Consider the following 27,550-nt stretch of genomic DNA (forward strand, 5'->3'; position numbering starts at 1 on the left):
CCCGAAGCCTTTCAGTGAAGTGTTGCAGTAATTTTTGACAAGCTCTTCCACCAGGATAGCTAGAAAATTAAAGGTAGGATAAATCTCATAAATTTTATTCGCCATCAGAATTATCATGTTATTATCTTTCTCATTTTCTTCCAGCCCAGACACATCAATTTGCCTTTCCATTCTGATGTTCCAGAACTTTTTGAATAAAATATTCTACGTATCTTAGAATATTTTTTAATTTGTTCTATTTCATTTTCTATCACGGCATTGTCAATTTTGTTTTATAGACTGCCCTGTAGCAAGTCCATACTTTTCTAGCAATTTGTTAGACCAGAGAAGCATTTTAAGCCAGATTTTTGCGTGGAGATATCTTATAATTTTATAACCTTAAATGTTCTAAGGAATAGTGAGGCATTCCAATTATGAACTGAGTTTATGGGACTTTTCTTTTTAATTGAAATATAATTTTTTGACCTGTTCAAGTAATTTATTATATTTCATTTCATTTCCTATTTCATTCTCTAGAAAATTGAAAGAGAAAATATTTGTAGGCATATCTGAAGCATTTTCTAATGTTGCTGAGATTTATAGGGCATAGAGTTCTTTTGTAAATGCTACCTGGAAAAAAGAAAGGACAGTACTTCTTAGAAATAAATAATGAAAATAAACATTCCAGCTCCTGCACATCTTTTGCACTTCTTAACAGACGGGTAAGTTAATGAGGCCGAAAGAAACCTGAAGAGACATCTCACCAGTGAAGTTCAAGAACATTACAATATTCTTGTATAGACTAAATCCTGTATGCTTTTTTTATGTACAAATATGTTTTATTTTGGTCTGGAATCCAGGGATGAAACTGAAAAACTTATGGATTTTGATACTCTGGGCCAAATTTTGGGGAACATGGTCAATTGGAGGGATAGGGGAAATAGAAGTAGGGAAAAAAAATTCTCGAGAAATGCTGCATTTTATTTTATAAGCCTTTTATAGATGAAGGGCTTTTCACTCATAGAAAACAAACTGTAGTTTAAACCATAAGTGACTTCTGAAAACAATATTAATTGGATTTTTCTGAGAAATGTCTATGATACTGTTGTTTCCCATTGTAAATATTTTACAGTGTATTCTTACGCATGCTTATTTGGAAAGTAAGCCAACTGAACTTCTGCAGGAAAAATGGCAAAATTTGTACGATTCATGTCTTTTCTATTTTTTCCTCTTACACCTTCTTTTACTTTGTATTAGTTTTTATTATTATAATTATAATCTTTAATAAGAAAAAACTTGAAAAGTTTTTCACTTGAAAAAAGAGCAAATAAATCCTATCAATGTTAAATTCATTGTATTTCTTAAGATATTTAGGATACAAAATAAAATAAAAATGCAAATGAATCATTTTATATTGCATTGACATTAATCACACTGGTCTTTATTAGCAACATTTTCCACTGAGTGCGCTGAGGATGTTTCCTTCCTTAAATTTCAGCGATGATATTCCAAATTAACAAAACTAAATTACTTTGATCTTGAGTAAACATCAACAGCTCTTCAGATTCCTTCACTATTCATTTTAAAGTTTTGCATTATTTGATACACAACCATTAACTCAATATTTGATGTCTTCCAGACAGTGAATATGATAGTTAATCATGCTTACAAACTAGTAAATTAGAAATTATTTCCAGGAACTGAGCTCTGCTGTGAGTCATATCCCCCTTTCTGTACCAGACTTCAGACTTTGACGTATATATTCATAAACATGCATTTATTCTTTTATAACTCCAGCTCGTTTTGAAGCCCAGGTAAATGCTGTCTTTTGCTGGTCTTGAAAAAGTTGGGCAGCATTGGACCTGCTTAGGTACAGGATAATCAGAAAATATCAGAACTGTAAACTAGACTGGAAAGTCAAGTAATATTTTGGAAAAAGGAGATGAGTAATTGCTGCTGTATTGTTGCAAAGAAAACTACCCGTATATGGAAACATCTCTTTAATCACCATGAGTTAGGTTGAACTCACTTTGTTTTTACTTTTGCTGTGATATTATATTTGTCTTTGACTATTTGTTACTTATTTATTTGTAAATAATTGTTTTTAAAATGTTATAATCTGGAATTCAGCTTGTATTATGTAAGTCACAGTGATTTGCAAGAAATGGAAAACCATTAAATAATATATAGTGGATATCCAAGGCATATCAAATACAGTACCACCTAATTCTTCTGCCAGGAAAGCAGCAGTTTACTGAAGGAAAAATTAAAATCTAAAAAAAAATATTGGGAGTGAAGAACTTCATCTTGCCACCAATGCAATGATCTATCCCCTTATTTAAATGAACATGTAGTTTGGTCCAACTGACTTAGGACACATCTAGCTAACTAGTACACAAAAATGCTCCACTCACCATTTTCAAAGTACATGTTTGCATGATGCCATCTTTGTCTTCCTTATGGCAACAATAAAGAGTTGCTTTCCAGTGCAGGAACTAGCAGAACACATGCTGACTTAGAGAAGTGTTAAGCATACTTCCCGCCTCTACTCTGCTTTGATAATGCAGCAGAATCAGTGGTGTATTAGCCATTAAGCAGACTAAGCACGTGCTTAGGGCACCAGGCCCGAAGGGGGCACCACAAAGTTGAGAAAGAAAAAAAAAACCCAATGAAGATTTGTAAAAAACAAAGAGAGGGCACCAAGATTTGTCAGTGCTTAGGGTACCAGTGAGCCTTAATCCACCACTGAGCAGAATATGGGGTGAGAAGATCTATTTTGGTGTTATTTATAAACAGTGGAAGATCCATCAGTCTTCTGGGCTCAGTATTAGAACTTACAAAGTAATTAGTTTGTGGAATCAGGGAAATGGCACCAAAAATTACTTATTTGCTCCCCTCTATATATCCTGCCACTTATAACAAAAGAAAGAAGGTTGATCTCCCTTCTTTTCCTGATTCACTTACTAAGAATGGTGGGGAGGACTGATTATCCACTTCTGTCCAAGGAAGGGGGAAGCAGTTCTTCACACATTCTCACACCCTTACTTCACTACTTTAACCATGTAATGTTTCCTCATCAATTGATCCTAGGTATTTCAAGACTTCACTTAAATTAAAAATGAAGCAATACTTAAAATATGCAATCTGACGACCTTTAGGAAACATTTTAAGATGGCTTGCTTGATAATGATCTGTTTATATATCCAGACTGCTGTTGACTATCATGCTGCTCTAAATTTACTAGTCATATAGCCATTTTTCTTGTCCATATTTTGTATATTTATGTATATATGTATATTGCAATGACTATCAGAAAAAAGTATGAACATTTAAGAAACATTTTCCACATTTAAACTTGTCACAATAGGAAGAGAGAGCTGATTGGGAGGTGGGGTAGGGAATTCGGATTAGAGACTGATCAATCACCAAAATAATAGTAGCAACAACAACTGACTACTATTTAAAAGGAAAGTCTATCAAATAATTATAAAGTAACAATAAATAACCAGAAAACTAAAGAACTATAATTGTGGCAATTTACTAGTATGAAATATTGATCTTGCAACTTCATTAACCAATAAAAATAATCTGAGAGTTGGCTTATTTCCAAAGAAAATGCTTTATTCCTGATAAATCATGCAGTTACAGAGCCATAAAGATACAGGTAGCTAATATATAGTTTATGATTTGGACTGCTTGGTATTTTTGAATTTCCTATTTAGTTGTCAGAAGCAAAGACTGTAATTGTATCGCTAACCTAGTGTACAATAAGATTGGACCAAAGATTAAGCATTCAAATACATACATAAACACATACATGTGTACATGTGTACATACATACACAGGCACATGTACACACACACACACACACACACACACACACACACACACACGTTTTTATTTGGATTTTGGGTAAAATGAAAGAATTGTCCCTTTGTCTCAAAGCCAACTCCAATAAGAGGGCAAAAAGATTAGGAATACAGTGTAGAATACCCAGAACATTAACACAGAGAGCCTAATGAATTCATTTGTCTGTATTGTTCCTATTGAGCAATTAGGTAGATTGCTACATATTTTAATTTCCACAAAAAAAGCTACTGTTTAACTTTGAAAACAAGATGAAAATGAAATACAATCCTCCTCCCTCCCCCTCTTTTGTTTTACTGTCATCCTTCCCTTTCTGTTGCCTAAGGGAGTTAGTCACATTAACTGTGATTGACCAAGGTTGTACTAAGGGCAACAGTTCATCAAACAAAAGTACTTCCATAAGAAATACATATTTAGATGACATGATTTTAATCTCCAAGTGCTTTAAAATCAAGCCACCGAACTGTGGGAATTGACATACTGATTTAGATTTCGCTTATTGGTATATTAGATTCATTGAATTGTTTTTTTAGCACTTATATGATGGCTTTTCATGTTGTTACCATTCAAATGTTTGAAAATATACATGGCAAACAGTGGAGATAATCCTCCATTAGACTTGGGTAATACAAGTATCTGAGCACAGAGAATTCCTACCACGAACCATTACTATTATATAAGTGATTATGGTATTTCTCTCCCTCCTCCACGTTTTACAAAATAAAAATTTCATATGGCTTAGCAGGTGCACAACTGGGCATGGAGGGAAAAGGAAATAAAGAGGAAAAATTAAAAATGAAGAATGAAGCCTTGTCAGCTGTGGTGTCATAATGCCCTGAAATCATAAAGAACAATATGGAGCTCTGTTTCACTCTCTTTCTTTTTAAGCCTTCCACGCCTGTGATTATGCTATTTTGGCTCTTAAGTTATTTCTTTTGGCACCAGAAGCAGGATGTAGGTAAAATAAAATGGATATACCAATTTGGAATCTTTCTGTTATTTATCTTTCTCCTGGGAACATTTTCTCCCTTACATTTATTTAGCACCCATCAACACACATGAATTTAATTTATAGATTATGTTTGGAAATTGTTTACGTCAGGGGTCTCCAACCTTGGCAACTTGAAGACTTGTGGAGTTCTAGCTTTGCTGGCTGGGGAATTCTGGGAGTTGAAGTCCACAAGTCTTCAAGTTGCCAAGGTTGGAGACCCCCTGGTTTACGTCATACACACAGCAATATTTCATATGCTCATAACTGCATTAATGCAAAAATTTGCATAGCATGATTGATCTTTTAAAACAACTGAGGTGGCTCAGGGTCACTGGACTGGCTCTGGATTTATGAGTACATTGTTTACATAAGCACTATTGCAATATAGGCAAAAACAAAGAACTAAATGTTTATCTTACAGTATATCTAGATATATTATTGCTCTGTCTTAACAACTTTCATGGAGGGACATATATTCTCTAGTTACTATAGCCTAGTAGTTAAGTATTATGTATCAATCAGTTCACTAATGTCACTGGATATAAAGACAGTCAATAAAAATTAAAACATAATTGAAGAAAAAAATGTGATTGTTTTTCCAATAAAGTAAAATATCTTGACCCAAAAGTGCTTTTTCAAGAGGCTTTCTGTTTTTTCTTTAAAAATGTTTCGCTTCTCCAAGCTGACCTGAAGAAGCTTCTTGGATGAGAAGTGAAATGTCTTCAAAGAAAACCCAGTTGCCTATTGAAAAAGCACCTTGGGACAACTATGACCTGGATGACTGAGAATCTCCATAGACATTTAAACTAGCTTGATTTTTCTTAAGATGTTTGTAAAAGTATATGTCTCTAATGTGACTTTTTTTTTAAAAAAGGAAAAAGTTCATTGACTAATGATTATATGCTATCTAGTTCAGGAGTCTCCAACCTTGGCAACTTGAAGTGGAATTCTGGGAGCTGGAGTCCACAAGTCTTCAAGTTGCCAAGGTTGGAGACTCCTGATCTAGTTGGTGTGTAGGCTTAGCAACTACGTAGGTATATTCTGCATAGAGTAATCTGTCATCAGCTGGATCCTCTGATGCTGCTGTGACTGAGTGTAACCAACTTGTTGCTAGTAGTCCCTCTTTTCTCTTCCCTTCAACCTATCCCAGAGACCTAGATCTTTGCATATGTACTAAATATGGTAATTGGAATCTGCTAATTTCTTCAAGTGAAAACTCTTTTTTATTCTACGATTCATGTAATAGTTTTCTTGGCTCTTCTTGGTATTCTTAGAAGTCTTCTCCAACACCAAGCTTCAAAAGCATCAATCTTCTTTCTAGCCTATTTGTTCACTCTCCAGCTTTCACTTCCTTAAGTGTCACCCCAAAAAATGTGTGCTTGATTCTGACCTTTGCAGGTATAGAGGTATCTTGTCATCTGAATATATTTTCTTAGGTCTTCATTGCTACTTTATTAAGTCATAGTCTATACAGTAGTATATTTTATTTATTGACTGTGCATCCTGATGATAGTTGATTCTAAAAGGCACAATCATCAATTCAGTATTTCCATTCTCAATTCTAAGGGGAGTCGCTGTACCCAGTATCGTTTGTTTGATCTTCTTTATATTTAATCTCATTTTTTCCCACTGTATTCTTTGGTTTCTATTACAGCAGATGATTTTCATTTTCAGTTACTGCCATCAATATTGTGAAGATTATTGATTAAGCTTTTTCCATTTTAGAAAAAATACCATCATCTTCTAATCCATGGTATTTTCTCAATATATATTCAGCAATTAGGTTGAAAAAATAAGAGGAGACTATAAAGTCTTTTCTTATTCCTTTACTGACTTGCAAAAGACTGAGCCAGTCTGTTGAACCATGTCCTATCCAAATTGTGTCCCAAAGATGCTTTTTCAGGAGGCAACTGGACTTTGTTTTTGTTTTTTTCCTTTTGAAGATGTTTTGCTTCTCATCCAAGAAGTTCCTTCAGCTCTAACAGAATAGTGGGGAATGGAAGGATTTTTATCCCTTGCAGACAGCTGGTAATCTGCATCCTTTTAGGGTCACTAGCACTTGGAGTGCTTCACTCATTTGTGTCCTCAGGATCACCCAAGTAGTGTTCCTGGCTCCTGTAGTCTGCAGTTTTCTCTGGAAATCCTTCTTGCTCCCATACCATTCAAAGGGTGCTCATCCCAAATTGTATAGCTAAAAGTCTGTAAAAATTCTCAGTCATCCAGGTCACACCTTCTGTTACCACATGCCTCCCACCGGCCGGTACGCTCCCATAGAGAGGGCCTCCTCAGGTGCAGTCAGCCAAACAGTGTAGGCTGGCGATCCCCAGGGGGAGAGCTTTCTCTGTGGGGGCACCTACCCTCTGGAATGAGCTTCCCCCAGGACTTCGACAACTTCCTGACCTCCGGACCTTTCGCCGCGAGCTTAAAACATATCTATTCTTCCGAGCAGGACTGGCTTAATAGGGTTTTTAAACATGGATTTTATTGGGGTTTATTTTATATTTTGTATTGTATTTTAAATTTAGGCTTTTGGAATAAGTTTTTTAAATAGTGTTTTTATAGATGTATTGAATTGTTTTATCTGCCTGTTCACCGCCCTGAGTCCTTCGGGAGAAGGGCGGTATAAAAATTAAATTATTATTATTATTATTATTATTATTATGGCTGTCCCAATGTTTTTTTCAGGAGGCAACTGGACTTTTTTTTTTCTTTTTAAAAAATTTTCTTGAAATTGTGGTTTCCTGACCTGTGGATATGCTTCACAATCAGATTATTCTGGCATTCCCATTTTCTTACAGCTATATCTCACAGCTTGATATAGTTGATATAGTCAAAGACCTTTCTGTATTCAATGTAGCACATATCGACTTCTTTTTAGCATTCTTTGGCTTTCTTAATAATTCACTGTGCATCAGCAATGTTTCTTATTGTACAGTCTTTTCTGAAACTAGCTAAAGAAGTTTATACTTTTAACATAATTTTCGAACATTCTCATTTTTATCTTTTACTGAAACACAAATTTCTCATTCATATATGGTCAAATATTATTGTGCATTAAAGCGAAAAACAAATTCTCAATATGAGAAATGGTATGCAGTAAACTGGATGCTGACTTGATTTCAATGTCACACTTGATTTCAGTGAATATACTATGACTAATTATTGTATATTCATTGCAATATAGTAATTGACTTGCAACCCTATGTTGGGATTTGGTTCCCACGAAAGAATTATGATTCATCCAAATTATTTTGTAATCCACTTCCATAAAACCATTGCTCTCAGCCCTGTAGAGCAGTTTTTCACCATGGTGATTGTCCCCCAGTATTGCTTCCTGGGGAAAATAAATCATTCTGCTGACTAAAAGGGGAGTTCAAAAATTGGCAATCCAGCCTGTGTCCCTTTCTGCTTTATCGTTTCTTCATTACTGCTTTTTCAGTATGGGGAAAAAGTGATGTGCTTCAAGCATTCCAGAAAAGAGAAACAGTTATAAAACTCAAGATATTGGGCAAGTCCCAGGATCTATAATAAGGGATTTTATTCCATGGGAGTTTCCACTGCATAGCCAGGAAGAAATATCTTCATTCTTCATCAGTTCAGCTTGCAAAGAACTCTAGGGTTCAAATCATAATGAGGAAATTAAAACCTTGGGTGTGGAAAGGATATAGTCCTTGCTGTATTTATTTATTAGCATTTTATTTACTAGCGTAATCTTGTGAATTCATCAGTGGTATTTTTCTGTACATCTAATGTTACTTTAGTCTTTGAGGTCAGTGTTAGTTCATGTAACTTGGGAGTTGTTAAGGAAGTACAAGGAAACCACTGTTTGAGATATTATCAACTAAGACTGGCCAAAGAAAGGCTGAGAGCTAGTATCTTATATCAACAGTGTGGGTGCACAGTAGCATCATTCTCCTTAGGGCCCATCCAATTGCATTTGCTTTCCTCGGAGCAAAAGAACAGCCCAGAAGTGATGCAGTTTCTTCCCATGAGGCTTACATTTTTCTATGCAAAACTGTATGCAGATTATCAGTTTTAACACCTGTAGGTAGTATTACTCTGGAGCATTATTTTATGTAGCTTACAACACCTTTCCCAATGCTAATCCTTTTTGTTTAACCAAACAGGTTTTGTAGGTTATCAAAGCAGTCTTAAAAAAATTGTAACCACAGACCCGTAAGTGAATAAATGAGTCATACCACCTAGAACACACACATGTATGTATGTATATATGTATGTGTGTGTATATATGTATATGTGTGTGTGTGTGTGTGTGTGTGTGTATTCTGAGGTTTTCATGGGTGTTTGTATATAGGTCTTTGGTTATTCGGGTTTTCTCCCGCGTAAAATTGGAAGTGTCTTGGTGATGTTTCAACAAACTCTCATTCGTCTTCTTCAGGCTGATGTTTACAGCTTCGTGCTCCTAGAAGCACAAAGTGGTAAACACCAGCCTGAAGATGACGAATGAGAATGGGATTTCGTCGAAATGTCGCCAAGACACTTCCAATTTTACGAGGGAGAAAACCTGAATAACCAAAGACCTACATACAAACACCCGCAAAAACCTCAAAAAACATATATATATATATGGCTCAGGGGCTAGGACCTTGAGCTTATTGATCGAAAGGTAAGCAGCTCAGCGGTTCGAATCCCTAGTGCTGCCTGTGTAAGTAGGAAAAATAGGGACCATCTTTGGTGGGAAGGTAACAGTGTTCCATGCGCCTTTGGCGTTAAGTCATGCCAGCCACATGACCACGGAGATGTCTTCGGACAGCGCTGGCTCTTTGGCTCCCCTAGAGTCGGCAACGACTAGGCTAGGGGAACCTTTACCTTTCTCACTCACACACACACACACACACACACACAAAAGGTTAGGGGACCAGAAGAAAGTAACTTGACCCGCTTCTTCAGAGAGTCAGAGGTGGTTTAAGGTCAAGGTCTGAGCATAAAAAAAGTTTTACGAAGGCTTCAAACACTTCGTACACCATGTCCTTTGCCCTTATCTAAAAATAAAGAAAACAACGGACCTCACAACCTAGTGGAGATAGATCGGGCACCTCATTACACAACTCCCCGAAGAAAACAAAAATAAAACTGGTAAGCGAAAAGGGTTAAAAAAAAGAAAGAAAAGGGGGCCATCAGGCAGGGCTAATGACGTCACGGCGTAAGACGTTCCCGCCGGGGGAATCGTCGCGGCCGCAGCTCGTTCCAAGACGAGACGAGGTTTCCTCTGGAGAGGCGTGCACTCGCGTGACACCGAGGGAGGAGAACGTGCTCAGTGTGGGCGAGGAGGACGGGTTGCTGCACGCGCAACTCTTCTCTTCCCCCCCCCACCCCCGCGCCCTCCGTTAGCTTCCGGCGCCACTACCGCCATCACTCTCCAGCCAGCACCTGGCCCCGCCCCTCGTGCGCGGGGCCGCGCCTCGTGCTGGACAATAGCGGCGTTGCCGCAGCCGAGTTGTGTGTCCTCCAAATCAGGCCGGGACTGCAGCAGTTACAAGCAGCCGCCTGGCCCGCCCGCTACGACCTGAACGAGCGGCGGGGATGCCGCCGTCCCGGCTGCGGAGCTGACCGAGGGACTCGCATCTTCGAGCCGGGGAGGCTTGATGTTGGTTTCTTCCGGATCATCCTCTGAGGCTGCCTCTCCGCTTCCCCTGCGCGAAGCTCGCCGAGCCGTGCTCGGACGGTTAGAAAGAAGTCGTTTCTAGCGCTGCCCGGGTTTGCGTGGGGCAGGTGAGAGCGGTGAGCCGGGCCTGCCTTGATCCCGGAGCCGGGCCTGGCTTGGATTGGCACCCCAGAAGACGAAGTGGTGGCGGCGGTGCTGCCCCCGTTTCAATGGAAGTATGCTATCAACTGCCGGTGCTGCCTCTGGACAGGCCGGTCCCGCAGCACGTCCTCAGTCGCCGGGGGGCCATCAGCTTCAGCTCCAGTTCTGCGCTTTTCGGCTGCCCCAACCCCAGGCAGCTTTCTCAGGTGAGGGCCCCTCTCGCTCTTCTTTTCCCCGAGGCGGAGGTGGGAAGCGGCCCTCGGGAGAGAAGGAGGGGCAGAAAACACACACACACACACAAGAATATCCATGCGGGACCCTGAGGGAGAAAAAGGGATGGCTTTGGGAAAAAAAAAGCCAAAAAAAAAAAAAAAAAGCCCCGGAGGCTGCAACATGCAGAGGTTTCGAGTCCTGCGGCACTGTTCGGTCAGGCGAGAGGGAACAAAAGCGGGAGGTAGGAAGATTAGGCCAGATAACGTGCAGCAGATGAGGTTTCCAATTAGCGGCACAAGGCAGGCAAAGCTCGGAACACGCGAAAGCCGCACCGGAGCCACCGCTTGACTGCGGAATTGCCCTCTGTCGGTCTTTGCTCGTCGCCCGTTTTTATTTTTGTTAACACTCGCGGGTTTATTTTTTTTTGGTCACCTGTAGCTGGATAGTAATGCTGTAGTAGATCGCCAAGACTGCCTTTCATGAGTTTTTGTTGATTCCCCCCCCCTCCCGCGAACGGACTAAAGACATGTAATTTTCTCCTGGTCATAAGGCTAGAACGGGAGAGAGTATAAAATTGCTTATTTGATAGGTAGCTGGGGGGATACCTTTAGAGGCGTTCAGTCTTTTTCTCCTTGATATTTGTAGCGGTTATGAGAGTTCCTAGGATATAATGAAGCTGTTATAAAAGCTTCAGGTTTTAGTGAGGCATCTTTTGCTTTTCACTTCAGCCGAATCATGCTCATCCCTTAAAATATTTTGCAAAAGATTGCCATATATATATTTGTTCTGCCTTTTTCAGGCACTTTAAATATGTCTCTTACAGGTTTTTAAAGTAAATATACTATGAGTCCAATGTGAATGATACCAGTAATAAATGTAACCATAACAAATGTAGGTAGGTGGTAAAATGTGAGAAAATAGATTCTGTTGCCATTTTTGGCGCTCATCAAATGTTTTGAGGATTGGGTTATCCATCTGTTATTGCCCTGATGCAGTCTGCTGAGATTTCCCTGTGAATGATAACAAATCTCTGAATCTTAAGGCATTTGCCCAGAATTAGAATTATATCTTTGCTTTATTTTTGCAGTACTCCATGTAGTTGGGCAAACCATAATTGTATTGAAACTTCTAAGGGTGTAAGTCCCTTTCAGATTTTGAAATAGTCTTGGCTAATACTATTAGCAAATGAAGAGGAAGTCGGTTATTCTTTGATTTCTTTTTGAGTTTAATAGCACAACAAAATATACTACAGAATGTGGATTATAAAAAAATTAGTTTGATAAGAGAGTCAAACTTAAATTTATTAGGGTTGTGTCTAAAGCAAATATCACAGATAGAAACTCTATTGACTCCAAATTTATGTGAAATACAAGATTGCAGATTATTCAGGAGGAATATGTTTTTGCTTGTTTTAAAGAATTCAGAGGCAGATAGGTGGAATATAATGTCAATAGTGTATTGAAAGAATGCTGACTGAAGTAGTCCTGTCATGTACTCTCAAAATTTGAGGATAGGAAGATATGGGTGTGCGAAAAGTAGAAATCCCTTTAAACATGTAGACTTCTGTTTTTGTGATGATGGATTCATCCATAACAAAACATAGCTGCAGTTTTTGAGCCATCCCATAGATATTCTTGAATTGAGATTAAAGCATTAGCGCTGGGACTTTAGGCCATAATATCCTTTAATCTCAGACATTAAATATGCTTCCAATTGAAGCATTTAGTGAAACCAGATTTGAAGCAAGGACTTTGGATCAAAATTCTACCTTTATGTAATAGTAGAAATTACTTCCAATTGATTCTTATGCATTTGGTTACCTGAGTAGTTAACATAATTAAGTTGGCTGACAGTGGAATTGATGTTCTGTTAATTATATCCTTTGGGAATAGAAAATACAAACAAGAAAAAGTTTTTTGTATGTTTATTGCTTGGCAGTTTAGCTATTATGCTATAAATCATATGCTAGGATAGGAACTGCTATGCAGAATGGTATTAACTTTGAAAGGAAGATTGATAGCTTTTGCTTACAATTATTGACACTTTATAAATTAAATGATTGTAGGCATTGCTATTTCTTTTGCAAGCAGTCATTCTTACAAGGAATTTATAATTTAGAATGAATTTAATATTTTCATTCCACAATTATTTATACTGAAGAATGTTTAATGTTAGTTATAAAATCTCAGTGTTCAGTAAGTAATCTGATTGTGTTTATACAAAATGACTGTTCTTAAGGACAAACTGTTTGGATAATGTAATTAATAATGGAATATATAAAAGAGTATATTTTATTTCATTTATTAGGATGCTAAGTTGTTTCTTATAATATTTAGTTACAAATATATTAATATAACTTTTAAGTAGAGCAATTCACAGAAAATACTGAAAGACTTAAGTCTCTGTTGCTGACATTAAATTATAATTTTAGATGTTGTCACTTATTTTATTTATTATTTTATTTATTAAATTTATATGCCACCCAGGTCACTATCAAGTGACTCTGGATGACTTACAAACATCATAAAAACAAAGGTACAAAACATTAAAACATTGAATATTACATAAGAGACTAAAACAGTTAAAAACGCAGAATACCATGATGTAGCGGTGTGATCTTAGGGTAATAACCACCTCCAACATGGAATGCCCCCATTGAGGTCCCAGGTCAGTTGGCAGAGCCAGGTTTTGAAGTTCTTATGAAAGATCAAGTGGGGGGGGGCATCTCACTTCTGAGGCATGATGTTCCAGAGGGTGGGAGCCTTAACAGAAAAAGCCTTTCTCCTGGATGCTGCCAGTCAGAATTCCTTGACTGATGGGGTTCTTAGCATACCTCTTCTGCAGGAACGAGTGGCTGGGCCAATCCCATTGGGTTGCTTGCTCATGTAGCCTGAACTCATGCAGTAAAGGGCTTTAAGGTCATAAAGTAACACACTGAATTGGACATGAAAGCACACTGGTAACCAGTGCAGCTTCTGCAACAGTGGTGTTACATGGGCTGCTCTAGGAGCTCGTAGAACTGTCTGTGCTGCTGCATTTTGTACCAGCTGTAGCTTCCAAATTCTCTTCAAGAGTAGCTCCATGCAAAGTGCATGGGGGGATAATTGCTATCAGCATTTAAGAACGAAGGTTTAGAAAATGAGATGCAACAACTGAAAATTAACAGCTCTAATATATAACCATTAATCCATGATTCAAAATTAGGGTGAGCAAGGTCCAACTTTTTTTTAAAAAAATGAGCAGATGTATTACTATATTAATACTATTAATATTCTTCCTCTAATTTGTTTCCTTACAGAATACCAAAAAGAGAAATGAGAGTGTAAAATCCTCTCTACAAAGCCCAGTAACTCACTAGTGAATAAATTCTAAGATTTAATATCCTTGGAAATAGTACACTCAGGTTTTTTTTATAAAAATGTAAATAGGTGATAATGTTGACTCAGTTGAAGACGTTTTGATTAGTGTCTTACTTATAGGCACATAAGTTATCTTTTGTTTTTTCTTTTCTGTATTTCAGTGTATTTTAATGAGCAACTTGTTCTGAACTGTAAACAAACCTATTTTGAGCTCCAAATACTTCAGTAAGTTTGGAACTCAATCCATAAGTTCACAACAGTCTGGTTTGAATGTGAACAGAGTACTTTGAATTCAAAATATTTTATATATCCATGAACAAAAGTTTTGAAAATTTACATTTTCCAAGTTATGTGAAATTTTTTTAGCTATAATATATATCTTTTGTTCTTTAAATCTTACTTTTTCAATACATCCTTTTTCTTCAGGGGCCATCAGAAAATCAGTTTCTTACGTCATCTAAATACTTATTTTAAAGGGGCTGGTGGTTTATATATGTGGACAGGAAGTCTGAATTTAAACCTGCGTATGCAGCTGTACCTCTTGTTGCCTCAGATAGCCATTTTCATTTTCAAATGGTAAAGATTTTTCAGTTTATGAAAAGTTACAGAATTCTGAAGGGGTCTCTAAACTTCTGCACCTGCTATATTCACTATTTTTTTCTTATGAATCTGCAAACAATTGTAAACGTACATTCAAATATACAGAAACATGGCATAAATATGTTGTTATTAACTTTGTACCATATACAGATTGTGACAGCTTCATTTTATTTAGGGATTTATTAAAACATATATTTGGACAAGGTGTCTATTATTAGAATAATTATCATAGGAGAGGAGTCTTACTAATAACCAGCCATTTGGAGGAGTCAGTGGATATAGGAAGGAACTAGTTCTAGTAAGGGATATAGGAAGAAACTAGCTTTAGTATGTTTAGCAGTTAAAGCCCCTTTGAGTGAATTGTTTGTTCTGTGCAGCGATAGACTGGTAACTTCACTGTAAAATATGATTGGATGTAGCCAAAATATGTGCCATTGACTTTTTAACTAAGAAGCATCATTTTATAATTGATTTTAGAGAGTTAAGACGAGTGGAGTGTGAAGAAAAGTATGCCATTCGTGACTAGTTTTGTTAAACATGCTTAAAGTTTGAACTTTTGTCCTTTACTGGAACATTTATTTATAATGGTCTTTAAACAAAATTAGAAATTAAGACACTTTTAAAAAATAGAAATAACGTATCTTTTTAATTTTCAGAGACGTGGAGCAATTTCCTATGACAGTTCTGATCAAACTGCATTGTACATTCGCATGTTAGGTAAGTGTGGTTACTTATTGAGATACGAGATCTCTGTGTCAAGTAGACAATATGCAGAATTCACTTTAATAACTTTGGTTCTTTTTGGTCCATTGCTTTCAAATGCTTCTAAGTATTTACATTTCATTTGGTACTATTTTCATATTGAGTCAGACACTAAAAATACATCTGAAAATGATTTCAAAAAAGGAAAATATGGGTTGTCCTGTAATTCAGATTTCAGTGGGAAGAAAATATGAGAGTGGAGATGCAAATACATAAGAGAAATACCGAAGAACATGCCAGATATTAAATATATAATACTGAGGTGCCATGCATTTACATTTATGTATAAATTATATACATATATTTATTTTTAATGTCTGTTACTTGTGTTAAAGGTTAGCTCTTTTAATTATGGTTCTTGTATTGAACATGTAGAGACTACTGCAAATGCAAAATACATATAAGATTAAGAATTTGTTATGTTTGAAGATAGTTGAATGACTCATGAACAAATATTTGTATAGGAATGAGTTTCAGCTTAAATTGTAAACTAAATATTGTTACGTGCTAGCAATTTTGAAATCGTGCAACTTCAAAACAGAAAAAAATGTGGAAGGAATTTTAATATAAATTATTCAGATTAGTTCCACAGACATAAGGAGAAATACATCGTCATAAGATATTTCCCTGTTTTACCCTTTACAGTAACTTCTGTTTAGGTTATTCATTATTATAAAATTCGCAGAAATGCGTTGGTGGTGGCTTTTAGAGCACTGAACCATAAAGTAAGTTCAGTTGTTAATACTGAACGATCAGCAGACAGTGTTGGATGGTATATCTGCCAATTCTACTTTAGTACCTGGTAAATCATAGTAGAATCTCTATGTATCCCCAGATTTAAAAAAAATATATGTAATCCTGTTGCATATGTGAAATAGAAAATAAATGATTCCTTAAAAATAATTACATTAGATTAATTCTAGATTTCCTTTCTGGTATCTACACAATTATTCTCTGTTTATCATATAGACAAGTTCAGGCTAATTTGGCAAATTTCATTCATCCCTGTTTACTTTTGTGCCACAGACACTAACCTCCCTGCTTGTTTTAATTTCCTTCTATGGTATTTGTTGGCATTTGGCAACACTAGGAAAGTGTTTATTTTCATTGTTTCATTTAAGTTAACCAGCCTTAGTTGATTAAAAAGCACTTCCAGCACTTTGCCAGATAAGGCAACAAATCCAGAGGCATTGCTCTGTGTTCACCTGGTCCTTCTATGAAAGTGAAACTTAAAATGAAAGTAGCTCTGTACCATTATTAAGATTATCTAATTTCCAAATCTGAGTGTTTCAGTACAGACATCATACAGCTTATCTGGGACCATTCTGAAAGCCAAAAGCAATGGTGTTGAACCCAGCTAGCTTAGAATTATTGTATTTTTTGGAGTATAAAATGCACCGGAGTAGAATAGAATAGAATAGAATAGAATAGAATTTTATTGGCCAAGTGTGATTGGACACACAAGGAATTTGTCTTGGTGCATATGCTCTCAGTGTACATAAAAGAAAAGATACGTTCATCAAGGTACAACATTTACAACACAATTGATGATCAATATATCAATATAAATCATAAGGATTGCCAGCAACAAGTTATAGTCATACAGTCATAAGTGGAAAGAGATTGGTGATGGGAACTATGAAACGATTAATAGTAGTGCAGATTCAGTAAATAGTCTGACAGTGTTGAGGGAATTATTTGTTTAGCAGAGTGATGGCCTTCGGGAAAAAGTATATTTTAGTTTTTGGGGAGGAAAATAAGAAAAAAGCTGATTGGCAGGTGGATTTACCTCCTGGAATACCCTCAGTCAGCTGTTCCCAGAGGTGAATTTTAGCAACAGGTTCTTTGGTTGTGAGCTCTGTGCCTTGCTTTTTTTTGTTTTGTTTTTCTGCCTCTGAAACTCCGCTTCAGAAAAAACTTTTTTCTGCCTCTGAAAACCTCCAAAACAGAGCTTTAGAAAAAAAGCCTCTGAAACTCTGTTTGGGAGCTTCTTTTCTGAAGCTCCGTTTGGGGCTTTTTTTCTGAAGCTCTTTTGGGGCTTTTTTTCTGAAGCTCCGTTTCTGATGCTTCTTTCAGCCTCTGAAACCTCCGTTTGAGAAGCTGGGCAGGGCTACATTCGGAGGATAAGATGCACCCAGATTTTCACCCTCTTTTTGGCGGGAAAAAAGTGCGTCTTATACTCCAAAAAATACTGTACATTATGATTGCTAGAATATACCTTCTGATTGTTCAGAAAAAATAACAGTGCTACTATAGTACAGTATGTAGCTCCCAAACCAAAAAGAGTAAGGTAAAAGATAATATAGTCCAGTGATGGCTAATCTTTTTTTTTGTTGTGTGCCAAAAGCGGGGGGAGCATGGAGGGGTTGCATCCGTGCGTGCCTACACATTCAGTGCCTCTCCACACCCCGCACCCCCGTGCATGCATGCGCGCCCCCCCGTGATCCCGCCGCTTTTGGCACGCAACAGCAAAAAGGTTACTGGTGGGCCTGGTAGGCCCGTTTTTCGCCCTCCCCAGGTTCTTGGAGGCTTTCTTGGAGCCTGGGGAGGGCAAAACAGCCTTCCCCACCACAACCCATTTCCTGACTTCTGATGGGTCCAGAAGGCCTGAAAATCAGCTGACCGGGTACACATGCGTGCTGGAGCTGAACTAGGGCAACGCTCACCTGCCCACAGATACGGCTCTGCGTGCCACCTGTGGCACCCGTGCCATAGGTTCACCATCATGGATATAGTCAGTAGTGCCAAAGGCATAGGGACCGCACTCACGCAATCTAGATCTCAGTTGAGTCACAGTTTTACCAGGTTGTTCTCAATGCAAAGACATGCATGATATAATCAGACGTGAATCCATATAAAAGTCCAGTTTAATAATGGTATAGAGCTGAATATTCACAGTACCTGGTGGATAAATTCATATAGATTCATATAGACTCTGGGTAGATCTGACTGAGTTGCCTAAGCAAGCCTTATAACTTTATCTGGACTGAAATTGATTCTGTGACTCCCAGTGTGGTGGACACCTTCCACCAAACTATGAATTTGGTCACCTATTTGCTAGGTCCAGTGTTGTCCTGGGTCTTTTGGTTGGATCCATGCGGTGGTATTGACATCTTTGGGGGAGAGGGGAATCCTTCTGACTTGAAGAAGGTGGTAGTACAGCTCCTTTTTAAGAGACTGTTGCTGGATACTTTTCTTCTGGATAGTTATTGTCTGGTTTTTAACCTTCCCTTTGTAATATAGGTTGTTGAAAAAGTGGTTGGAAAAAGGGGCTTGAAGGAAGCAGATAATTTGAATCCACTTCAGGCTAGGCTAGTGCACTGAAACAACATTGGTCACACTTCTTGGTGACCTTTGGTGACGATGGGATGGAGGTGGTATGTGCTTCTTGATATCTCAGCTATTTTCTGTACCATTGACCATTGATGTCTTTTTGACTGTTGCAGAAGGTAGGAGTTCAAAATACTATGTTCCGGTGGTTTGCCTCCTCCTTCAGTGATTAGTCCTAATAGGTATCAACAGACGGAAGAGGTTGCATCTGCAGTCCCTCTGCATCATGCCTCAGGGCTTAATGCTCTCACTCCCCTTGTTTAAAATTTACATGTTGGGTGCCATTGCCAATCAGTTTGGAGTCCAGCATCATCAGTATGCTGATGACCTGTGCATTGTTCATCCCAGCCTTGGGCTATGAAATTGTCAATGGCTTCTGGAGGCTGTTTAGATCTGAATGGAGAGAAATAGGCAACCCTGACAGAGCCCTGACTGGCTGTGGCTATCTGCCCCCCCCCCCATGTTTTAATTTCTGGCCTTGGATGGAATCATACTTTCCTCTGTGAGGCTTATATATACAACTTGAGAGTCATCTTGAATTCTCAGTACTGCTCAAAAAGCAGTAAAGTAAGGAGCTCTTATTTTTCTGTTTGTTTATTAGCAAAATAATTGTTATCTATGCCTATTGATATTTAGATAATCTTGGCCACACAGAGTTTTTGCTGAACTCCTAGGTCATCATGTATTCCTACCTTAAATCGGTATACATAATACTGTATTGGTGACAAAACAATTATGATAGTGTTGGAAAAGTCAATTTTTATAATTTCATTTTTCCATCCAATTCAAGCAACTTGCAAAAGAATAAATTGTTAGTTTCATAAGATAGTAACATACTTTGTCTCATTTTATCTCTGTTTTGAGATATTGCAACTTGCTTACTCTGCTTTCAGCAGAAAACCAGTATGATTTATAAAATGCTGCTAAATTAAGGTTTTGTTTAGTCAATGATCTCTTCTCAGAAGGGATTCAAGTAGTGAAATCAGGAATGGATCTTGAATTTTTTTAGTTCTTCCATATAGAATACAAATGACTGATTATATTCAAGAATTTCCCGCTGCATTTTGCATAATTCTTCCATCCTACATAATGGAGAAAGGAATGCATTCTGGCAACTGGGTCCATTTTGTTGGCAAGTGGCCACAGTAGTTGTTATTGGATATAATTTTGTACAGTATTTGAATGTGGAATATTTAATTTAGAGAAAAAATAACAATAAGCCTGAAACTGAAATTATTATTGATTCAATTAAAAAGAGCAAAGGTGCCCAACACATTGTGATGAATGTCTTTCTCAGGAACAGGTGCTACTTTTGAAAATATCAAAAGCAGATAAAGATGATAAGGTTTTAAAGTGCTTATCTATTCATTAGTATTGCAAAGAATCCCTTTGAAAAGAAATATTTGTTCTATTCACATTGAGCCTGACTTTTTAAAGGAATGTTATCTTACTTTGGCATTGCTATCACACTGATTTTAATCTGCATTTGTTAAGTTTAATATCCCCTGAGGAAGATGTTCACTGAAACATTTGGCAATGCATAATTCTTTAATCATTTCTGCTTTCTGCTCCTTTTTATTTATAGGGTTTCCTGCTTGAGCAGTGGGTTGAACCAGAAGACCTCCAAGGTCCCTTCCAACTTTGTTAGTCTGTTATTTTGTCAAGATGCTTTCTGAAAGATCAAAATACATAGAAAAATTCTTATATTCTAAATTAATCCTATAACTATAAAACTAAGAAAGGATTCAAAATAAAATTTTTAAAACTAAGTCTTGAGATTTCAAATTATTTTTAATAGATGAATTTATGTTCATTCAGATGTGTATAACCTGAGATCTAGGGCTATATGTGCTCTTCCTAAAGTCTTAGATGTGGTCTAAGACATTTCTGAAAGTTAGTTACCAAATAATATTTGTAATGTATTGGAGAAGATTTAATACATAATTGTATTTTAACTAAATTTAAATATAAACGAAATAAATTTAGATTCTGTCCTGGTCCCACTGCTCCATCATATTATTCCAAGGTTCAAGAAAGATTGTGTTATAAATTATAACACAATATGTTATTTATCTTAATGATTGTGGGGGGAAAAATTCAAAGAATTTATTTATTTTATTTATTTATTTATTTATTTATTTATTTATTTATCTATCTATCTATCTATCTATCTATCTACAATATTAAAACAACAAATTAAAATATACAATCTACAATATTAAAACAACAAATTAAAATAACATATTATATAACGGCCGAAAAATTTAAAAATTTAAATGTAAAACCGTCCAATTGACCCCAATAAAACACAGTACCCCAATTTAAAATTATTAAAATTCAGATTTCAAAATTTCAAAATTAAAAGTTAAAAATTAAGAATTAAGCCAGCCCCGCTTAGATGAACAAATACATTTTGAAATTATATTTCAAATAATGATATTTGAAAGATGGCTTATTTCAATTAATCATAATTCATGTAAACCCAGTTTAGAATGGTATCCAAAGCTACGGTTAATTTAAAATAAAAGTTCTGATTTCCTCACTTTTGGGTTGAAAGAGAAGGGAGAAAGCATAATGTTGAGACTTATGAGATTTGCTGTTTTAATATTAGATAATAATGGTTAGATACATTCACATATAGGCTGCTGTAAGTGGTTGGAACCAATTTAGATGCAGGGTTGGATTTGAATTTCCCAAACTGCCATTCTAAAATAAGATGCTGCTGTTGAAGCCAATGCTGTTTATTTTCCTAAGCACTGTGTAAGTAATAAGACTAAGAATTGCAAAATGAAAACAACTGCTTTTTTTTTGGCTGATGGGAACAGCCATATTTAACCTGCCCCCCCCAGCTGCTATTCCCTTCCTTTCCAGTGGCAGGTTGTAGCTGTTTTGGTTCTGCACTCCTAAGGCAATTGATCAAGGGATTATTTCATTTAGAGATATGGAGAAGTCAATTCCTTATGTTTTCTGTTTCTTTAACTGACTTCCATCTGTCTTTTTATCATTCAACTAACTAGTAGCTCTTTGTCACGAGTTGGATGGCTGTATACATTTGTTTAATAATAAACAAACAAACATACCTACTGAAGCCATAGACTTCAAATTCCAGATTCCATAGTTAACATTACTATTGCTAAGAATTCTTGAGAAATCTGGAAAATCTGACAAGTCTTCATATTTAGAGAATGTAGGGAACTTCAACTATAATGGTCCTGATAGATTCATTCTGAGGAAATTGTGTGATTGCTGCTTGTGATTAGTGCTAGACAATGAAAGTTATATATATATATATTCTTTTTGGTTAGGATTTTTGTAAAAAAAAACTTTGTAAAAACAATTAACAGCTTTCCATTCATAGAAGGAAGGAAAGACTTAGTGGAACTGGAAAACTACTATATGTGAATACATTTTTTATTTATTCCATTGCATAGAAATATCACAGGATAATATGATTTTCTTCAAACTTGCTTCTATTACCACCTGAAGCATTTCTTATACTTCAGTGCTTATGCATTTTTAATAGCCGTAAGTAGATTCCTTATTAGAAAAGCTAAATCAGTTTATAGATAAGCTCATTGTTTTAGAAGAAATACTCTCATTAAGACTAACATAATTATGACATATGAAATGTTTTCTGCAAAAGTTGACATAATATATAATACAAAATAAATTGAAATCTTATCTTAGACATAAGCAGACTTGCAGCAATATTTTGAAATAATGATGATGATGATAAAAACATCATCAAATACCAGAGCCCTGGTGGTGCAGTGGTTAGAATGCAGTATTGCAGGTTGACTCCCCACTGCCAGCAGTTTGATCCTGACCGGTTCAAGGTTGATTCAGCCTTCCATTCGTCTGAGGTCAGTAAAATGAGGACCCAGATTATTGGGGGAAATACCCTGATCCTGTAAACTGCTTAGAAAGGGCTGTAAAGCATTGTGAAGCAGTATATTATTGCTATTGCTAAAGGCAACTTTATTTGGAACAGCTTACATCCTGCAACAGAACCTTTAATATTATTAAATAATAATTGCCTATCCCAGGTCTTTGGGAAAGACTTGATAAATGGACAAAAATGACAAATCCAATCAAAATCCTGGCTGACTATGTGATTCATCATAATATAAAATTTGGACTTTTTGAGGAAAAAGGTTATAAAACAAAAGTATATATCTGAGTTCTGAGTACAGTTTTATCATGCTAGCTTTTGGCATACCTGTGAAGTATTTCTATAATTTTTTTAAAAAATAGCCATTGGTTAATACTGATTGAGAGCGTTTGGTATAGGCCAGAGGTGTCAAATGGGATTTCTTCATGGACTGGATCAGCTTTGTAGTTGTCCTTCGTGGGCCGGCCTGGGGTGTGTGTGGAGAGATGGGACGGACAGCAAACGGGATGGATACCTTCTGTAATACCCTGCCAGCCAAAACAAGGTGCAGGGGGGCCATGCATGCCCCCCTGAGCTCTGCTTTTGGCTTGAATGGCCTCCTGCAGCACTCTGCCGGCCAAAGTGGGCGGCAGAGTGCTGCAGGAGGCCCTCCAGGCCAAAAACGGGGCACAGGGAGGCCGTAAAGAGCCCCCCCTGCACCCCGTTTTTGCTAGCAGAAGCACCGCGGGCCAATCCTTTGGTATTTCCAGGCTGGCCCTATGGGCCAGATCTAAGCATCCCGTGGACCGTATGCGGCCCACAGACCTTGAGTTTGACACCCCTGGTGTAAGTGGTTAAGGGATCAAACTAGTTCCATCTAGGAGGCAATGGCAGCTATGTCTGAAAAACTCTCAAGAAAATTACAGGGGCTTATCCAGGCAGTCTCTGAAAATGAGACATGATTAAATGGAAGAAAAAAATAATTATTTATTGTTTTGCTAGTATAAATAGAACATTATTACAGAAGATGCTTATTTTTGTTGAAGGGGAAATACTTGCAGTACTTTTCATGTTAATACTACATTTTGATATTTTAATGACTGATATAATCAAGTTGAACATAAATTGTAATGGCAATTAGTATAATTTTGAAAATTATAAATGTAGGATTGTATACATTACAAATCTACTCAACTGATATATGTTAGAAAAATGATTTGATACTGAAGAGAAAAAAAGCATTTTGACATTTTTATTTATTATATTTTTGTCATTTATTATGGTAATTTAGCATATATATTAAATGTAAATATATATGTAGTGAATTGTGTATGAGAAGGCAGGAAAGGAATTTATGACAAGCAGGGAACTGGATATTTGAAAAAACTTCAAACTTGTGAAATTGCATCTAAGGTAAAGGTGCTATATTATTATTACCCTACATCCACAGAACGTCTACAGCTTGCAACTGTAGTCAGTTGCATTTTTCTCTGTAGCTCTTCGACATGGTATATTTCACTCTTGACCCTATTTCCAGGAGATGTACGAGTAAGAAGTTGGGCAGGATTTGAAAGAGAGAGAAGAGGTTCTCATCCATACATTGATTTCCGTATTTTTCACTGTAAGTATTTAATAGCAGTACAGTAATGAAGAATTCCATTTGTGTTTGGCTGCTGCGTGTGTAGTCATACCAGGTTTTATTAACTAATATTTCTCATTTGTGGAAATAATTCTATTTGAGAAGTTACGAACACACTCTATGTAGAATATTACAGTATTGTTTCTTAAACTACATTATACCAAGTTGAAAAAAATGCACAATGAATTCAGGCTTTTGAGTGTGCGAGGATACAAACACAGGAGTTATCTCCAGATCTTTAAATTCAAATATGTTTTTTCCTGGGATAGTGTAGTGCAGTAACTGCAGAGGGTAATTGAATCATCTTTTGAAAAAAACATAATTCTCTACCTTCACATATTAGGGCATAATTACAGAATCTCATTATTGTGTAAATTTACTAATAGCATTGGCAAAGAGGCAATATTCTATAGGAATGTAAAACTCTTCTTACCTCACCCAGACTTTAAGAATTAAAAACTCTGCTGGCAAAGGATAATCAATCTTTGTCTGTTTAGGTAGCCATGATGATAAGATAGAAGTGTAAATGTTTTCACTGTGAATGTGGCTTGAAATTTTAATGATAAAATTCATAAGATTCTACTGAAAGACAGAGAGACTGTAGTTGCAAAATGATAGGTTTGAGCAAATCATGACATGCTGGATGCAATTATCTCTATTTTTAAAATACTATCTTCTGTGAATGTTTTAAATGCTTCGATTAATCTGAAAGCTGCTTCTTGACAGAATGCTGAAGATTCGTATAGTTCAGCTACATATGAATGTTATATATAGAAGTTCTGCTGTTCCCGGGAGATTTTGGCTTTACTGTATATTCTTTTGTGGGATGATTTCCCACATTTTTGTTTTCATTTTCTTTAATTTGTGTGCAAAGTGGGATATTTTGAGTATTTTACAAGTATTTTAAGATCAGCTCTTTGAATTTTGAAACACCTTGTAGATGCTTGGTTCAGGTTGCCCTCTAGTTACAACCATTTGTTTAGTAACTATTCAAAGTTACAGCGGTACTGAAAAAAGTGACTTACAACCAGTCCTCCTCACACTTAAAACTTTCACAATATCCCCATGGTCACATGGTCAAAATGTGGGGGCTTGGTAACTGGTATTTATTGACAGTGGTTGCAGTGTTCTGCGATTGTATGATTGCCATTTGTAGCCACTCTAGCCAGCTTCCAAAAGCAAAATTTATTGGGGAAGCTGGTTTTGCTTAACAAAAACATGATTTAGTGCATCACTTAATTGTGGCAAAAAAGGTTTTAAAATCAGATGTGACTCACTTAAACAATCATCTTAGCAGCAGAAATTCTGGATACAATTGTCATAAATTGAGGACTACTTGTATGCTGCTTTCAAAATGGACTGTTTTACATTTTATAAAACTCTTTTGTAAACTCTTACAAAGTTTTTTTTTTCTGAAACTAGTTTACTTATTGGGAATACTATCTATGTAAATATCACATTACTCATGGGTCCATTTCATTCTATTATATTTGGTCTAATAAACTGAAATGTACTGAAGCTATTCGGGAATACAATTTCTTTCATCTATTCACTCTGGTATTAGAAAAAAAGCAGGAAGTAGCAATGGCTTCCTTTTTCTTTTTGTTTGAACTGTGAAACTGTAGTTGCCAGCCTTCAACAAGGTACACAATCTGTAACACCATATGGCACTGAATTAAGATTCTGGCTTAATAAGGTTGCTTGACATACTTTTCTGATTCAAGTAAATTAATTATCTGCATTAATCTTACTATAGTTAGAATCGTCCCAAGATTGTGCTGGAATCATTGATTGAAGTGGGTATTTAATGTCTCATTTTGATCCATCCTATTTTCTAGTCCTAATACAGAAATAATGTGCTGTCACGTAAAAAGAGAGGGAAAAAGAGTATGTGATTGAAACCATGATTGCCTTCTAGCATCTTGACAATGCCTGCTCACTACTATTAAAGGATATATCGCCTGGTAGAAAAACATTAAAATAGTGTTTGACAGCAAATGAACTTGGTCAGGTATTTTATCACTGGTGAGAATCTTAGTCTGAGTTTAGGTAATAGTTGTCAATTGAATGTCCAGAAAGCCAACCTTCCTCCCTCTTTCCCTCCCTCCCTCCCTCCCTCCCTCCATCGAACCATCCGTCCGTCCATCCATCCATCCATCCATCCATCCATCCATCCATCCATCCATCCATCTAATTGTTCTAATATTCACGTGTATTGAAGAACAGGTAGTTGTAACACAAGTTGTATCTTAATTATGAATAATAACAAGAGATGGCAAACCTAATTCCCTACGTAAACCATTAGAGTGGGCCGTGAGTCATTCAGAACCAGGCCATGAAAATGGTGGGCACATTTCCACTTGCACGAGTGAGTGCATACTCCATTTGTGCAAGTGTTGGGCATACATGCCCACTGCTTGTGCAAATGAACTGAGCGCACACACACCTGTCGGGCACTGGCCCAGAACCATCCCCTCCCCCCACAGGCTGCAAAGCCGGAAAGATTGGGGAACTTTGGTTTAGAGGGCAACCACTTTCAGAGCCATTGCTGAAATGTTTAAAGGACAACCTTTATTCACACTAGAAATAAAGAGATCAAAGAGCCCTAAAAGAAAGAGAAGGAAATCATTCAATTGAAATACATCACAGGGACTAAGATTTGCTTGGTATTTTCTGTACCAAGTTGGAAGGTCTAAACTCCCAATTACTTACACTTAAGTGCATTAATGTGAAAATTATGCTAGTTAACTGGTTATGTGAAGCTTCATTAAACTGATTCAAAAAAATCAATTGATAGTGTCTATATCTATTTTTCTAGATTTCAGATAGTGATCTTTCTTATTTCTACCTTGAGAGTCTGGGGGTTAAATTTAGAGTCCTATGTGCAAAGTATGTGCTGTACCATTGACGGTTGATCTTGTGAATGATAACCCTAGGACAGTATATTAAGTCACTCATCTTACATTTCTAGTTTATTGTTAAGATGGAAAAAATAAGCTTTTTCATTTGTTCTTGTTTGGCAGGAATATTGCTGTGATAGCACATTTAAATGTAGGAAGTATCTGTAGCTGATTGCTCTGTTAACAAAGATTAATAAATTCCAGTCTAGAAATGCTTGTTAACTTGTGAATAGCAAAAAGACAGGACATATTTAGACTAACATATATGAGCT

At 36.7% G+C, this 27,550-nt stretch overlaps 2 protein-coding genes across 2 annotated transcripts in view; one reads left to right on the plus strand and one right to left on the minus strand.

The window, feature by feature from the left end:
* The window catches only part of DNAJC5B (DnaJ heat shock protein family (Hsp40) member C5 beta), a 36,650-nt gene extending 34,137 nt beyond the window's left edge, over positions 1 to 2,513 (minus strand). Inside the window, exon 1 of the mRNA XM_058176886.1 lies at positions 2,394 to 2,513. The gene's annotated coding sequence lies outside the window, so the exon portion shown is untranslated. The remainder of the gene's footprint in view (positions 1 to 2,393) is intronic.
* A 7,548-nt stretch (positions 2,514 to 10,061) lies between these two features.
* The window catches only part of PDE7A (phosphodiesterase 7A), a 40,485-nt gene continuing 22,996 nt past the window's right edge, over positions 10,062 to 27,550 (plus strand). The window contains exons 1-3 of the mRNA XM_058175439.1: positions 10,062 to 10,810; positions 15,433 to 15,493; positions 24,277 to 24,360. Of these exons, the coding sequence (XP_058031422.1) occupies positions 10,673 to 10,810; positions 15,433 to 15,493; positions 24,277 to 24,360 (283 nt within the window). The 5' untranslated portion in view covers positions 10,062 to 10,672. The remainder of the gene's footprint in view (positions 10,811 to 15,432; positions 15,494 to 24,276; positions 24,361 to 27,550) is intronic.

The sequence above is a fragment of the Ahaetulla prasina genome, chromosome 3 (assembly GCF_028640845.1).
Source record: "Ahaetulla prasina isolate Xishuangbanna chromosome 3, ASM2864084v1, whole genome shotgun sequence".
Classification (NCBI taxonomy): domain Eukaryota; kingdom Metazoa; phylum Chordata; class Lepidosauria; order Squamata; family Colubridae; genus Ahaetulla; species Ahaetulla prasina.